Source organism: Erigeron canadensis, chromosome 1 (assembly GCF_010389155.1).
Source record: "Erigeron canadensis isolate Cc75 chromosome 1, C_canadensis_v1, whole genome shotgun sequence".
In the NCBI taxonomy this organism is placed as follows: domain Eukaryota; kingdom Viridiplantae; phylum Streptophyta; class Magnoliopsida; order Asterales; family Asteraceae; genus Erigeron; species Erigeron canadensis.
Window position 1 is genome coordinate 17,562,941 of NC_057761.1, and position 16,207 is coordinate 17,579,147.

General features: G+C 33.3%; 1 protein-coding gene and 1 long non-coding RNA gene across 2 annotated transcripts; both read left to right on the forward strand.

Moving 5' to 3' along the window:
• The first annotated feature begins 7,995 nt into the window (after positions 1 to 7,995).
• On the forward strand, positions 7,996 to 10,444 carry LOC122586021. Its single transcript, XR_006321851.1, has 3 exons — positions 7,996 to 8,277; positions 8,797 to 8,985; positions 9,909 to 10,444. It is a non-coding gene; the product is annotated as an uncharacterized LOC122586021 (long non-coding RNA).
• Positions 10,445 to 11,190: 746 nt separating this feature from the next.
• LOC122585645 lies at positions 11,191 to 11,895 on the forward strand. The gene has a single exon (XM_043757779.1). The coding sequence runs from the start codon at positions 11,191 to 11,193 to the stop codon at positions 11,893 to 11,895; it is 705 nt and encodes a 234-aa protein (XP_043613714.1).
• The last annotated feature ends 4,312 nt before the right edge of the window (positions 11,896 to 16,207 follow it).

Genomic DNA, 16,207 nt, shown 5'->3' on the forward strand with positions numbered 1-16,207 from the left:
AGTTTTAAATACAAACAATATATAGTTGTATTATTGTAACAAAGGTATATTTATTTGAAATTTTCAAACCCAAATAAAACAAAATCAACAAAACATTAAGCGATAGTAAAAATATTGTATAAGAACAATGAAAATAATAAGATGTATTAATACATAGATCAATGACATATTAAGCACGGTGATTTAATATAATGTATTATTTTAAATATTTTATAAATGTAAGACGTAACAATAACAAAAATTATTATATTTTAAAAACAGTTATATATAACTAAACTGAATAAAAATAATTAAAACAAATATTTAAATGTAAAACAGTAATCGTATCAAAGTTGAATAATAGAAATCACGAGAACATAAAAATTCGGTGTCAAAAAATTGAAAATAAAATCTTTGATGGAAGGTCAAAGTAAAAGATAGTAATTTCTAGGTAAAATAAAAATAGAAAAAAGTTAAATTGTGTTTTACTTCATGCGCATAAAGTTACATTATGATGGAAAGCAAAGTTTAAAGATAGCAATTTTAGATATAAAAATAAAAGTTGACAAAAGTAAGAAAATGTTATACTATATGCATTTAAACTTGTATAGACAAAGCTAAAAAAACGTGGTATAATATGTTTATAAATTTGTATTTTCTACATTGCTTCCTCCCGGGGTTTTTAAGCCGGCAATCTTTTAAAGGATTAAGGGTTTTTCCTTGTTAACAAATCTCGGTGTTCTTTGCTCCTTATTCTTTTCTTTTATCGCATTATATATCTAATATTTACTTTAATCTTACTTACTGTTATATTTATCATATAATTAGCATTACATTCTGTTTTTTTATCGATAGTTTGCAAATATCTTTGACTTCCATCTCTTATTTAAGTCGACATAATCTTTGATAAACATCTTTTATTTAACGCATCTTTGAATCTAAATACATTTTACAAGCCCTTAACCTCACGAACGAAAGTTTGGTTACCCAACCTGTAGCACCCATATTGATCTAAGTCTTTAACGTAGATTATTTTAGGTAATTTTTGACCAAAATAGAAACCTGTCCCCGGTATCCCTTATCTTGGATACCCGACCTGTAGCAACCGTATTGCTTTGGGTGCCGTTGAAAAACCTCCACTTAATTCCCACAAAATATGGGCATCCCCAAGGATCGAACCCTCATCATTTAATAGTTTAAATTAATTCAAATGATTATTATTAGACATATCAAGATATAATAATAATAATAATAATAATAATAATAATAATTTTATTTAAACTATCTTTACTCCCTAATAAAGCAAATTCCCCCCCCCCCCTCAATTAAATATTTCTATCTTTGAAATGCCTTATTTGCCTTTAGACTTTTTTTTTTTTACGTAACTACCCAAAATCCCTAATAAAGCAGACTGTCTTTCCGACTACTACCACCGCATTGCGCGGGTACCATATTCGTATGTATTTAAATTGAACTTCCCTTTATGTTTATCTATTAATAAGTATAATTTGTATAAAATTATTACTATTATAGTAGTTGTATACATTGTCGTTGATGTTACAATATTGTTATCTCATACTCCAAATTTGATAGATACATTTTTAATTCATAACAAAATATAATGTAAATAGTTATCTATTTATAAAGTTTTTTTAAAAATAATTATTTTACCATGCAATGCATGAGTTTAATCTAGTATTAAATATATTGAAACTATTTAGAGATTAGGTGGAAATTAGGTTATAAAAATTTTGATCATTGAATTAAATTCAAAAATCGAAATTTAAAGTTAATTTTTGAATTTTAATTAAATCATTAATGGGGAATTTGAAAATCTCCACTCTTAAAAAATTTAGTCATATGTTTAAACCTAAGAAATTAAATACCTAAATTTTGTGTTGTGCATAGACCATTTCATCCGATTGCGTTCTTTTTACATCTCTAACAAAACCCACCACTTGAGTTTGAGCCACTACCACCAACAAATTATCTTATAATATCCACATTAAGCTTCAAATAACAACTTTATTATTATCAAATCAAGTCATCCTAATTTCTCAATGTTGGAAAGTTCAGCCCAATAAGCCCATAATTGGGCTTAAAACATAAAAGAAATTAATTAAAACAAATAACAAAGGTAAACAGTGTTTATATTTTATGACTATAATACAATTGAATGTTTAGCCAATAGATTCAAGACTTCAAAGTCCTTTTGCTGAGATCTTCCCTTCAAAATCTTTGCAAATTAAATGAAAACCTTAGATGGATTTAAGGTTTATATCATCTCATTGGTAGTACCAATATTAACTTGCTCCCGTGCATCATCTCCAACATCACGCTCATTCTCTAAATCAATTACATCATCAGCACCAGCAACTCTCAAATCATGAGCTTGATCACGTTGTATATCCTTAGCAATACCAATCTGGGGTGGATCATACTTTGGCAAATCAATCTCGGCTGCTTTTGACTCGTGCAGGGCTAACCTCTCTAAAAACGGCTGATATCTCTGATGGTGATAAACCAATAACTCCATTTTCATATCCAACTTCTCTTCTCTAGTATATTCGGTGCTCCTTGTGCTCCCTGTAAGGGTAGTCTAACACTTGTGGGCCGTTTAGACATCACCTAGTCTCGTTGTAATTGGGTTCGTTTATTAGTTGCTAAGCAGAACCCAAGTGAATCAAGAAACCACCCACTACTTCCGTAAAGACCCACAACGTGGACTCCATTTTCTCCTCTCATCCACAGCCAATACGCCAAAACGCGTTGTGTTATGTAAGACCATTGATGTCATTTATAGTCAGGATCCCTGTATATCAGCAATGTATGCTTTTACACCCCTCAACACAACTCAACGTCCTCGTTGAGTTATCCAAGTGCGTCATACACTCCTAACAATCACAAGGGTTGCTTTGATACCACTTGTAACACCCCGCCTTACCACAACACAATATTGTCCACTTTGCCCACAGGCTCACGACTTTGTTTCTAGTTGCCCGGGGAAACTTCCCACGAGGGTCATCCATTTAGCATTGTTGTCGCCCGAGCACGCTTAACTATGGATTTTTCCTTTCATCCATAGCCAATACGCCTAAAACGCGTTATGTTATGTAAGACCAATGATATTATTTATAATCAGGATCCCCCTCGTATGTTAGCGATGTATGCTTTCACACCCCCTCAACGCAACTCAACGTCCTCGTTAAGTTATGCAAGTGCGCCATACACTCCTAACAATCCTAATGGTTGCTCTGATACCACTTGTAACACCCCGCCTTACCACAACATAATATTGTCCGCTTTGCCCGCAGGCTCATGACTTTGTTTCTGGTTGCTCGGGCAAACTTCAAAGAAGGGTCACCCATTTGGCATTGCTGCCGCCCGATCACGCTTAACTGTGGAGTTCTCGTCTGATCCACAGCTAATACGCTCAAAACGCGTTGTGTTATGTAAGACCATTGATGTCATTTATAGTCACGATCCCCCTTGTATGTCAGTGATGTATGCTTTCACACCCATCAACACAACTCAACATCCTCGTTGAGTTATGCAAGTGCGCCATACACTCTTAACAATCCCAAGGGTTGCTCTGATACCACTTGTAACACCCCGCCTTACCATAACACAATCGGGTTGTTACACGTATATTATTGTAATTTCTTTGAATTGTTTGACCCTAGCAAAGTGAAATGATTGCATTAGCAGAGTATGAAACTCAATAATCCTAGGAGAGCTTGATCAACGATTCTATGGTTACCCTATGTCATATGAAAGTTAATGATTTTGTGGATTGCACATTGTAGATAAAGTATAGTAGGTAACCCAGTATGTTTGATGAATGTTGGTTGGGTGGAGGGAAAGCTGCTGGTCTCACCTGTATACATACCCAACCAATACTTATAGGGCATAACAGAAACATATCCCGACATCCATTCAATATATTAACGATGTGGAGGGAAAGCCGCTAGTATCACCTGTATACAAACACCTTTAATGTATTGAATGTTGAAGTTAAGATTCGGACTATGCTTTACCCGCCTTGTTATGACTTGACCCCTTTTTTATATTGTGTTAATTGGCTTGTGATTGTGTGGTTGATTGTGAATTGTATGATTGATTAAGCCATAGATTATTGCCATGAAAATATCCCCGTAAAGATATGCATGTTAAACAGTAGTTAAGGGAAAATCCTAGATATGAAATGCTTGTTATATGATGATTAATTTTGGTTATCTTGTGTGTGTGAATTGTGAGAACTAACTTGCTAACCTAACACGTGTGCTCAGGATAACGGTTAGACCGAGGAGAGTCGTGAGAAATCTCCGAAATCAAGATGAGCAAGAAGAAGTAGTAGGTGGTCGTGGAGGTAGAGGTAGAGGTGGTCGAGGTGGTCGGGGAGGCCGTGGAGGTCGAGATGGCCGAGGTGGTGCCAATCCCCCGGTATCAACCGAGGTTATCACTAAAGCCCTAAATGATCTCATGCCAAATCTTGTGGCCCGAATCTCAGCGACCATGGAAACTAGGGCTGGTCAAGAAGAACCGGAAGTTGAAGCGGTTCATGTTGAAGAGGAGGCGAATGAAGAATAAAGTGTGGATGCTAGTAGAGGTGTAAATGGAGGAGGAGCCTATGTTCAACCAAGAATCCATGATAACCTACCGCCAAGGTTGTCTTAATAAGGACTAAAAGGCTTGTGGAGCCCCGGACTTTGGTGTAAAGGTGGTGCCACGAGTTGTTTAGTGTGGTTAGAGAGGATTAAATCAATCGATTCGAGTTTAAGTTTTAGGCAAAAGCGACCCAAACCGACCCATCTCCCCCCAACTTTTCACATACCTTTTTAAATGATGATTTGACGTGATGAAATACCCCTTAACCTTATACCACACATAAAAGTAAGGTCATGTTTGGTTTATGAACTTTGATGAAATCTAATGGAATGAGAATTAATTTTTATTCCGTAGTACGTTTGACTGTCAAAAGATGATGAAATTTCATTCAATTGGAATGTAGAAATTCAATCATTTGATGAAATCTTCATTACTTGGGGTTATCAGATTGAATTTCATTCTTTCCATCTCTTAAATTTTTAGTAAAAAAAACATTTCATTAAATTCCGTCTTTTTAGAATTTAATTCCTTTAATAGATTACGTTTCTTATAAAAACATTATGTGGATCAAACGCGCCCTAAGGGTGTGTTTGGTAAGGTGAATTTGAGGCTTGGAAATGAAATGTTTTCATTTATTGCGTTTGGTACATCAAGATATATAGAAAAAGTGAGAAATCCATTTCCTAGAATATAAAATTACACATGACCCAAATTATCCAACTGGAAATCTTTTCCTGTCTTTCTTGGTCTTAAAAATAAAACACGGATCTCCACTTTTTTTTTCTCATTTTCTTTTTGTCCCAACTAGGCATAAAAAATCAAAGGACACGTGACTATTGAGAAAATTGAAAAGCTACAAACCCTATCCATTTATGTTGGAATTATAAATTATGTTGTTGAATTGTAATTATCTAAGTGTGAAGGGGGTATTAGTGAAAATAGGATAAATGTATAAAAACCCCCCTTCCACCCCATTTGTAAGTTAACACTTTGATGTAATAAAATCTATTAGGGGGTGTTTGGTATGATGGAATGGAAAGGAGAGAAAGGGAATGAAAAAGACTTCTCTTGTTTGTTTGCGACAAAGAAAGAGAATGAGAAATGGGAATCAATTTCATTGTCCATTCTCTAAAAATTTTTTTTTTTAAGATGTTATATGTAATAAATGTATTATTATTTAAAATTTTATTTTTTATATATATTCATTCTCTGTGGGTACCAAAAAACGGAATCCATTCTCTTTCCAAATACTCATTCACTTTCTCACTATTTCCATTCTCTATGATTTCCTCCTACCAAACAACCCCTTACTTCACAAATGAAGGGTTTCTCTCAAAACACACACAAACATACGCTAGATCTAGATTCATCATATATCCATATTTAATCTTATATCTATCAATTACATTTGGTATTAGAGCAAAATCACAACTTATGTTAGATCCATGGCTTGATTTTGTTCATTTTTGTGCTAAATTGTGCTTTTACCGTTTTACCGAAAGTTCCAATCTTTACCCTCTAAACATTTTAAAGTTCCTTCCTATTTAGTTTTAATTCACTCATTACCTTCCCATAATCATCCTTGAAAAGTTTCAAATCCTAATTCCAAAATAAATAGCATAAAATTAAATTTTAAGCTTTCTGGTCTGAATCCCGGTTTTCCTACCTGTTTTCTATTTCTCTCGAATTTCTGTTGTAATACCGGTTTTCCTTTAAATTAAATGTTTAATTTTTGAATTTATATCCTAATAATATCTGGTTTACTCCAAAACCGATATTAGTACTTTTATTCCTCATTCTTCATCTCGTCGTAATGCTTAAATTTCTTCATGAAAACCAATATTAGTGAAGAATTTGAAAACATGCTTTAGTGAAGATTTTTGATAACTGGTTTTACTTAATAATTTCCTTTGTTTTGATAAATGGCTTTGTGGATGTGTGATCTGGTTGTGAGAATACCTGGTTTATCCCAAAACCGGTATTAGTTCTTATATTCTTCATTTTCCAAGACAAAACTCTGTCCATTTTTCCCCTCAAAAACTGGTTTTACAATACATTTTACCAACACTAATAGAAAAATAACCTTTAATGACACCAAAATTATGACACACGCATATATGATGACACGCAATTTTTTGTGTGATAAAAAAACTGTCATAACTTGTAAAATCTGAAGGACTATGACACGCAGTTTTAGGTGTCATGAAAAAATGTAGTGTAACGCGGAGTACACTTGAATGTGCGTGTCATCCTCAAGTGTGGTCTTAGGCCATCCGGAGCAAGGCGTTATTTTACCCTTTTTTGTGTCAAGAAGCCTTATAAAGCCTTATAAAGCCATGTACATTGCCCTAAGGGGCTTTATGGATTAAAAAAATAGTCTAGGCGCGTTGTACATGACGCTTAAAAAAATGAACGTTCTGCGAGATTCAAACGGCTACATGCTGGTCAATGGTTTTTTTTTTTCAATTTAACCCCTCCTATTTCCTATATATACACATATTTATTTCACAACCATATTTTCACAACTATCTACTATTTATCTTTCTTTCTTACAAATTTTTATACAATTTACCCACAATTATTCATCTTACCTTTCATCTATGGATCCCAATAATATTTCTTTCTCATCTTCATCATCGTCATCTTCTTTTAATTCTATAGGCTTCGACGAATATGTTGATGCCGTCGAAAGTGCGGTAGTTTTAGCCGTTAACTTAGTTAGACATGTTGTGGCCGAAAATGAAGATGAAGAGCCACCACCGAGGGGATTTCATCGTAGGGTTGTTATTGATAGGCGACGAGAGGAGGCCGAACGACGGTTGATGCAAGACTATTTTGTTGATGCACCAACATTCAACCCGAGACAATTTAGACGTCGTTTTCGTATGCATAAACCTTTATTTTTAAGGATTACCGGTGACTTGGAGAGGAATTATAGGTGTTTTCAACAAAGATATAATGGTGCCGGGAAGCTTGATTTTGAGAGTTAATTCAAAACCAACACCATGACTGCCATGCTGAGTTACTGACTCGAGTTCTCGTATTTGAACTTTATTAAATATCAAAGGACGACTAATATATTGAATATTTTGGACATTCTCAATTTTGAAGGTTTTTTTTGTAAAAGTAAAAACTCAAAGGTAAAGAATTGTAAAACCAAAGTTTTGTTAAACAAAACATAAAACAAAAAAATAAAAAATAAATGTTTGGCCTACAAAAAGGCATTATGAAGAAACCTTACTCTATGTGAATATGGGAGAAAGCCCCTAGATGACTGGATTGACACTTATCAAAAGATAATTCGAGGAGGGGCTTTATGAGAAAGCATTGCTCCTCATAGCCTTATAATTTTGTTCCCCATATAAAAGCTTATAATTTTTTTTTTCAATCATATCTTATAATTTTTTTTTTTCAATCAGATCGAAGCCTATACTTTTTTCAATCAGATCCAGAAACGATCGAAGCCCCAAAACCCCAAAATCGTTCTCCAAAATCGAAGAGAAGCCCCAAAATCGAACGACATCGTCTACACAAAATCGAATCCCCAAATTCAAAACCCTAAGTGTATATGTTTTTGGTTTACGCATGTTTTTTTGTTTATTTTGGTTTTAGATCGATTGAAGCATACAAAATGTCGGATAGAGTAAAGGATAGATGAACCCGATGTGATGGAAAGCCAAAGGGAAGTAGGTATATATATAATTTTAATTCTAAAAAATGTGAGATTTTTTTGAAATGAATTTTGAAATAGAAATTGAATTCAGGCGATGTAAATTAGTTTTTTTGTGTTATGATTCTGCTACATATATTTTAGCCTATGTTTATTGGTTTGCATTTGATACGTTGGATTAATGTTTGCTGGATAAGTATGTGTTTGATATGAAAGACAGTAATCCAGAAAATGTAATTCAGCTGTTTCTATTATTGATCTAGTTATTTATTCGTTTCATATATATATATATATATATATATGTAATATAAGTAACTTAGTATCTATATATATTGCTTATATTGATAACTGATACTGTTAATTGCAATATATCATGATATGAAGATAAAAAAAAAGGAAAGAGATTTCAGAACTACAATCTGGATTAGATGAGGCTGATGTTCTTGTAAAAAGTAGCCGATTTTATCGTTGTGTTTACGCAAAGTGTTCCACGGTTTTCGTTTATAATTTATATTTGGAAAATTTAAAATTTTTGGCAGATAAGAAAAATGGATTTTGAGGCAAGAAGTTTGCAGCCAAGTGTGAAGGCAATGCTGCTTGCGAAGTTTCGAGAATACAAATCTGATTTGACCAAGTTGAAAAAGGAAGTTAAAAAACTTGCTTCAGCTAAAGGCGGTCAAACTGCACATGAAGAGTTGCTCGAGTCTGGAATGGTCGATGCTCATATGGTAAAACTTATAGTTTGCTTGTATATACTATATACCTTTATGTTTTGTGTGAAGAATCTGTCTGCCTAGTTGTGTGTTTTCATCTGTCTTTAACTAGAAATTATCTAGATATAAGTTTCCTATCCCCATATGCCTTTAGATTTGATTTCGTTGTAATAATGATAAAAAAAATGCTAAGGTTAATTTGGAAGATAGGAGGTGGACGATCCGGAGATCTACAATGTTGATGTAGATAACTGAACAAACAATTTTTTTCCTGAGTAATACATGTTCAAATGGATGGTGAATGGAAATTCTAGTATATTTCTGCATTGACTATTGTGTCCTTTTGTTGAATTTTTCTTGAGCAGTTAGAGGAAGTTAGAACTTTGCAGTTAACTACTTTATATGCTCCAATGATATTCACTTAATGATAGGTACATGCTACCGCTCTTTGTCGTTTCAAGAATTTGGCCCATTTGTAGTGAAGTACAAGATAAGATTAAGTGATTAACATGTTACCATAATTTCTTGAGTCTTATTTTACATCAATGTTTAAGATTCCAGCTTAAATGCTTTCAGATGTTCTCATTAAGTTTAGACAACCTTGTACTAAGTGTCAGTTTTTAAATGACCGCTAAAAAGTGAAACTTAGGGAGCCTGTATATAGTTTATATATCAAGCTTCTGCCGCTCGCGCGCTCCAAAGTCCACTAAAAAGTAAAATTAGTTTTTGTTGTATCATACTTGTAGAAAGAGATACATCTACAATATCAGAATCACCCTAGTGGCCTAGTTAATATACCACACAACCTTCATGGCTTCATTTCTAAAACACAACACCCTACATCTGAATTATATGTGGTTGTGTTTATTCTCAACTCACTGATTCCTTATTTTTTTCAATCGTTGTCTTGAAATAATTGATGTTTGACATGGATGAAGATCGCAATGATGTAGTTTTCATTGAAGGGATTACTCGATCTAACAAAAAGACCCTGACCAACTCTGCAAAAAAGGTCAAGTTAAGTAAGAATGGGAATGTATAAGTTTTCCTGGTTATGTTTATTATCGTGTTTTCCGGTGATTAACATGTATACCTTTCATTTATTATACGAGTATGTTTTAGGGAGTTCTAGTGGAGCATGGACATTCTTCTAAGAGTTTTACCCCAGGATCAAATCACTTTTTTGATTTAGATGATTACATTTTTGATGATGATTATTCGGCGCTACAAGCCCATTTTGATGACATTAATTTCCCCAGTGGGATTGAAGCTTCTGTTCCCTCCTTGCCAGATCTACTTCAAATGAAAAAAATTATACCAGTAAATGCCTACTTTTCATGCACAGTTGGTAGCAAGTCAAAGTCAACCTCACTTGTGCAATACATAAGCCAGGAGTGAAGCAGGCAAGATAGCATCTCAATGGTTTTGTATTAACATATATGTTTCTATCTATCATCCTTTTATGCTTTCTTCAAATGAAACACATTGTTTTTGATATATATGAAATGCGCTCTTTTGTTATTTGTGTATTTATTTGTATTATGAGATTAATTGTAAATATTAATAATTTTAAAAAAAATATTTTTAAAAAAAAAAGTTTGAACCATGTCACGCAAAAAAAGTGTCATAAAAGTGTGTCGTAAAAGAGTGTCATAAAAGCGTGTCATAAGTTCATGACGCGCGAAATGCGTGTCATAAAGCTCTATGACGGGTCGATTTATGACACCAAAATGCGTGTCATCTGACCCTTTTATGACACGCATTCGGTGTCATTAAAGGCATTTTTTCTAGTATTGCAAAACCGGTAATTGTATTGAATTACTCACAAAAACCGATATTAGTTAAGAATTTGTGTGGTTGAGTTTATTTTAATATTATAAATGTTTTGGTTAACACCAAAACAGGTATTAGCTCTCTAATTCTTCATTTTAGGAAAAGATACTCTGCCCAAATTTCGAGATGAAAACGGGTATTAGTACACATTATCTGAAAACCGATATTAGTACACATTATCTGAAAACCGGTATTAGTACTGAATTTACATCAATCAGTATTAGTACTTATTTTACTGGAAAACCTGTTTTAGTTCTCTTTTTCACCAAAACCTATTTTAATATATAATTTACCATCATGTCTTCAAATGACTCTTTGATTCTCGGTTCCAATACAAGACCTCCCGTTTTATATCAAGATTGTTATCCTTAATGGAGAAACAGATTTATGAACTGGATTGCAAGGCAACCTCTTGGTAACGACATCAAAGCTTCCTACAAGGACGGTCCTGCTGAGCACATCAACCCAGTTACTAAATATGTCCTTCCTCTAGAGAGTTGGAACACTGCTCAAAAGAAACGTTCTCAAGTTGACAATCTTGCCATATCCTATCTCTATCTTGCTCTTCCAAATAATATTAACTGCAACGTTGACTCTTATGAAACTGGGAAAGATATTTGTGATGAAATTGAGAGACAACTGCAAGGTTCTGAGGTATCTTCCACCATCAGATTATCTAATGTCCTTGATCTATATGAGACATTTAAACAAGAGGAAGGTGAATCGTTGGAAGAGGTGTATACACGTTTCTGTACTGTGATCAATGAGTTGCGAAAAGAGAAGGTTAAGAAGACTGAGATGGAACTGAATATCAAGTATCTAAGACAGCTTGATGAAGTGTGGCAGCCTTATGGTACTCAGCTTAATCAACAACTAAACTTTGGCAAACTCACAATTCGTACTTTGTACGAGAAATTGAAGCTGAATATCAGAGCAGTTCAAAAGAAACAAATGAAGATAATCGCCGTTAAATGTTTGGTTAAGCCAGATTTACTTTACTATCTGCTGATGATCTTATCTTCATTCTCCATCACTTTGCCAGAAAGCTTATTCAACCTAATCCAGAAAATCAAGAGGCCTATTATGCTGTGAAGAGATACTTGGATAGTCTTATCTTGAGTCAAAGACAAAAAGACTTCCAACTGGCTGTTGAAAAGAAAAGAAAGAAAGTGAATCTTACCGTGCCTAACCAAAGAATTCAAGGAATCAACCTTAAAAACTTTAATGCTGGAGCCGTGTTTGAATATCCCTGAGGTTTTGTATCTGCTAGTGACCAAGGGCATAATGCAATTCCTGAATGTATTTGAAAGCCTCCATTAGTTTGAAAAGTCAGAGAAAGAAAAGAAAAGGTTGATGAGGGTGATTGGCAAGATCAAATCAAGATTGAATCACAGAGAAAGGACAAGACATATCTTAGAAGCTAGATTACCGAAAGAACATCGTGGTGTGATTCATGTTCCCGAAGGTACATGAGTCAGATATTCTCCCAATAATGAGCTTGGACCTCACAATATGCCTCCAGTTGACTTTGCCGACAACATCATTGAACCACTAAATCGCCCAGAGGATCCCAAGTATCATTTCGTCCCAAAGAAGTTCTGGAAGGATAATTACCGCAAGTACAAGGAACGAGCTTTCAAATCACAGTCAATCCAACAAGACAAACCTAAGTCATCAACTAAGAAAAGAAACCGAAGACAAAGAAAGAAGAAAAGGACAAGATGATGATCGTTCACAAAACCGTACTAATGGGGGAGATTGTTAGCTTGATTTATTTGTTACTGTATGTTTTATATTAATGTAATAGTGTTGTCCTTTTAGTTAATCATATTTAGCATGGAAGGATCTTAATGTAATTAGAAAGAGACTTTAATGTAATTAGAGAGGGGTTTTATTGCAAATGTTGGGCCTTTATAAACCCCTGCACCTTGCAAGAATTCTAACTTTTTATGCCATAATATAACTTTCCATTTCCTTATTTCTTTCATTCTCTCTCACACTCATAAACCATTATTCACGAAAAGATTACAAATTATCATCTCTAGCGATTTTGCAAGTTAACGTCAATGGTTCTCTCTTGATGTCGTCCTGTCCTCCCATCGTTCTCTACCTCCATTAAAGATGATCCATTCTTGAGTTCTTGTTAATTTAGGTGGTTCATCCATTTTGTTGCTTTGATTTCGGTTGTCACTTATGATATTTATTGTTTTGGTAATTTATTTAATTGATGAAATTAATTAATCTATGTAATATGCATCTCAACCAGCTTGTTTGTTTTGGTAAATTCGATCTTAATCACTGGCAGTCATCTATCTATTTATCTATCTATCTATCTATACTCCTTTATAAAAATTATCACACCCCACATTTTTAGAAATAGTTACACAATAGTTACATACGGAATTACTAAATTCCCTTAATAAACACCCACTATGAAAAGATTTTTATAAAATACAAAATTTGCCCTTAATGATTTAATTTACATTTTAAACCTTTATTTTAATAAATAAAAACACATTGTGTTAAATTCAGATCACGGTGTGTTTTAGCTAGTTATTTAGTTTTTACGAAAATTTTAGTTTTTAACTGATCACAACCCGGTATTACTTACTAATTTAAGTTATAATATATAAATTCATTTGCACAATATTATTTATATAACTAGATTTCAGATCCATGTTTAACACATGAGTTTTACGATATTATCAATATTAGATTTTTAATTTATTGCGATTTATGTTAATAATTTTTTTAATACAAAATTGATTTATATATTAAAACTTGAATTTTTATATTGAATTTTAAAAAAAAATTATATTTATCGAAGTTGTTTACTATGAAATGGTTAGTGATATTCGAATATTAAAAAAATATAATATATTCATTGAAGTTGTAGACTGTGATACACTTAACGATATTTGAATATTAAAAAAAATCATAATAAGCCACTATCGTTTTATTTGTTTTATTGTCATGGTGTATTAAATTAGTATTTTGCACTATTATAAGTATTTTTTATTCTTAAATAAAACGTATCCTCAATAATTAATTAGAATATAAAGAACCATAGTCCCGCAATGGGCATTGGCTTGACAAGCAAAAATCAACAAATGGATTTTGGGCCGAAACGCATAAAATGAATATATGGGCCACTTCATACAGCAAAGTTTTATTTTAGTATAACACAGCCCAATGTGACTAGCTACTGGGATAGTGGGATATAAACAATGTTTTTAGAACTGTAATAGACCTTAAACCAGATAAAACATGTGACTATTAAAAGTATTTTAGATATTTTTTCCCATAAAATTTTTAACACGAGAGCTACTTTTTTATAAGATAGTATAGATAGAGGATGGGTCCAAGGTCTACAGTGTCATGCTTTGGGGCTTTGTTAACATGTATATAATTAGATATATCATCAACTTCCTCAAATTTAGACATAAAAAGATTTCTTAAATATGTGTATGTCTTAACTTACAATAGTTGGAAGTGAACGACTTTCTTCTTTGATTTCCTCCTCGCTATTGATGAATTAAGGTGAGGGCTTGCTAAAGATGTTCATCCATTAATTTGTTTTTCATTTGAGACCACAAAGGGCTTTGGTATTTTCCCCTTATAGTGCTCGTGGGATCTTAAAGTTTCACCTAGCTGGCACACTTCATTTGTTGATGGGGACTTAGGCTATTTACAATACTAAGGATGCCCTTACACGTTCATGAGTTGCCACATCATATCCTTACAAATCCTTACATATCTTTATAAATCATTCAAATCTTATAATTGTATCTCCAACCATACAAATATCCTTACATATCCTTTTGCCTCCAACTAAAAACAAAAATATATGAGGTAAGGACAAGGGCATGCCCTTACCTAAGGGAATCTTTCAAAAAAATCTTTAGTTTTGGACAACCTTCAACGGCAAAGGATATTCAAAGGCACCCCATTGGAGATAGCCTTAGCTTTACTGATAGAATTTACGCTTACTTCCATGCTTTAATTACCCGCTAAAAGGGTCTTTGTGCTACTGATAATTTTTTCTTTAGTTGATGACTCTTGAAAAAATATTTATATTGGTACATATTGTTGGACTCACGAAGTTGTGACCTTCACCGATCATATATCAGTCCGATATGATAATTGACAAATAAATGAAATCCTTATGTCGGTAAATATACGATGGGCGTATTTACCATTAATGACATAATATAGAGTTTCCCATTAGGTGATTGGAATTATAGAGAATTATATTGCACACCCATGAAACACCAGGTGGCTAAAGTGTAAATGTTCTATTTATAAATAGAACCTAATTACACTTCATTAGAGCTTTTAATTACTTTCTAATCTCTCTTAATTGTGTGCTTGTGCTCTCTTAATCACGGCCTAATTACCCAGCCGAATAACACCCCATCTAATCTATAATCACCTTAATTTGGGAACCAATCTCAATGACAAGAATGCTGAATCAACTAACAGGTTCCACAGGATCTTCAGGTTAGTGTTATTTTATGTTTACATTATATTTATGATACGAATCATAATTTTTCCAACACATATTCCATGAGGGAGCATAAATGCGTAATACGTCTCTTCTTTTTCATCACGAAGGAATTAACATAGTCTATGTTCGCCTTCGTAACGGATGAATATTACCCAACTTGCCTCCATCACGATGGGACGTAATCCATGCACTTCTGCATCACGGAAGAACGTAATTCATGTCCGCCTTCATAGTGGAAAAACATAATTGATGCCCATCTTAATAACGGATAAACATAATCCATTCGAGGATATTTCTTGAGTGAATGTTTAAGCTACCAAGTAGTAGCAAAAACTTTTGCAGTATCATGTCCCCCAAATTCAGTTGTAAAGAACTTCTTGTCAGTATCTTTGTATTTGAATCACTATTTATTGTTTGCCTACGTCTAGCTTTTACAAATTTCATTATTTGCAAGAATCGTCATTCCCTGATAATGAGGAAGTGCTAACTTTTAATCCAATGAGTATATAGAATAATTTTTCTATAGACCGCTCCCCGATGAGAAGCGCTAAGTTTCTCCTTTGATGATTGAACCATACGGAAAACTAATGTAGAATGAGAAGTATTATCCTTTCATTCATTGGTTTGTGAAGTATGAATAAAAACTTTTTAATGTTGAGGTCAATTGTTATGAATTCGGCTATCCACATTCCTAACTCCATACTCTTTATATTCCATCCCTTATTAATGTACTTATGTTATGAGGCCTATATATATGGCTCATGTATATTGGATTATGATATCAATAAAAGACCCCTTCTCATCTCTATTCTCTCATGTCTATTCTCATTATTGTTTATTTTATAATTGTTATATGTTATGTTATATTTTGCTATTAAATCGTTGTTTTACAACACA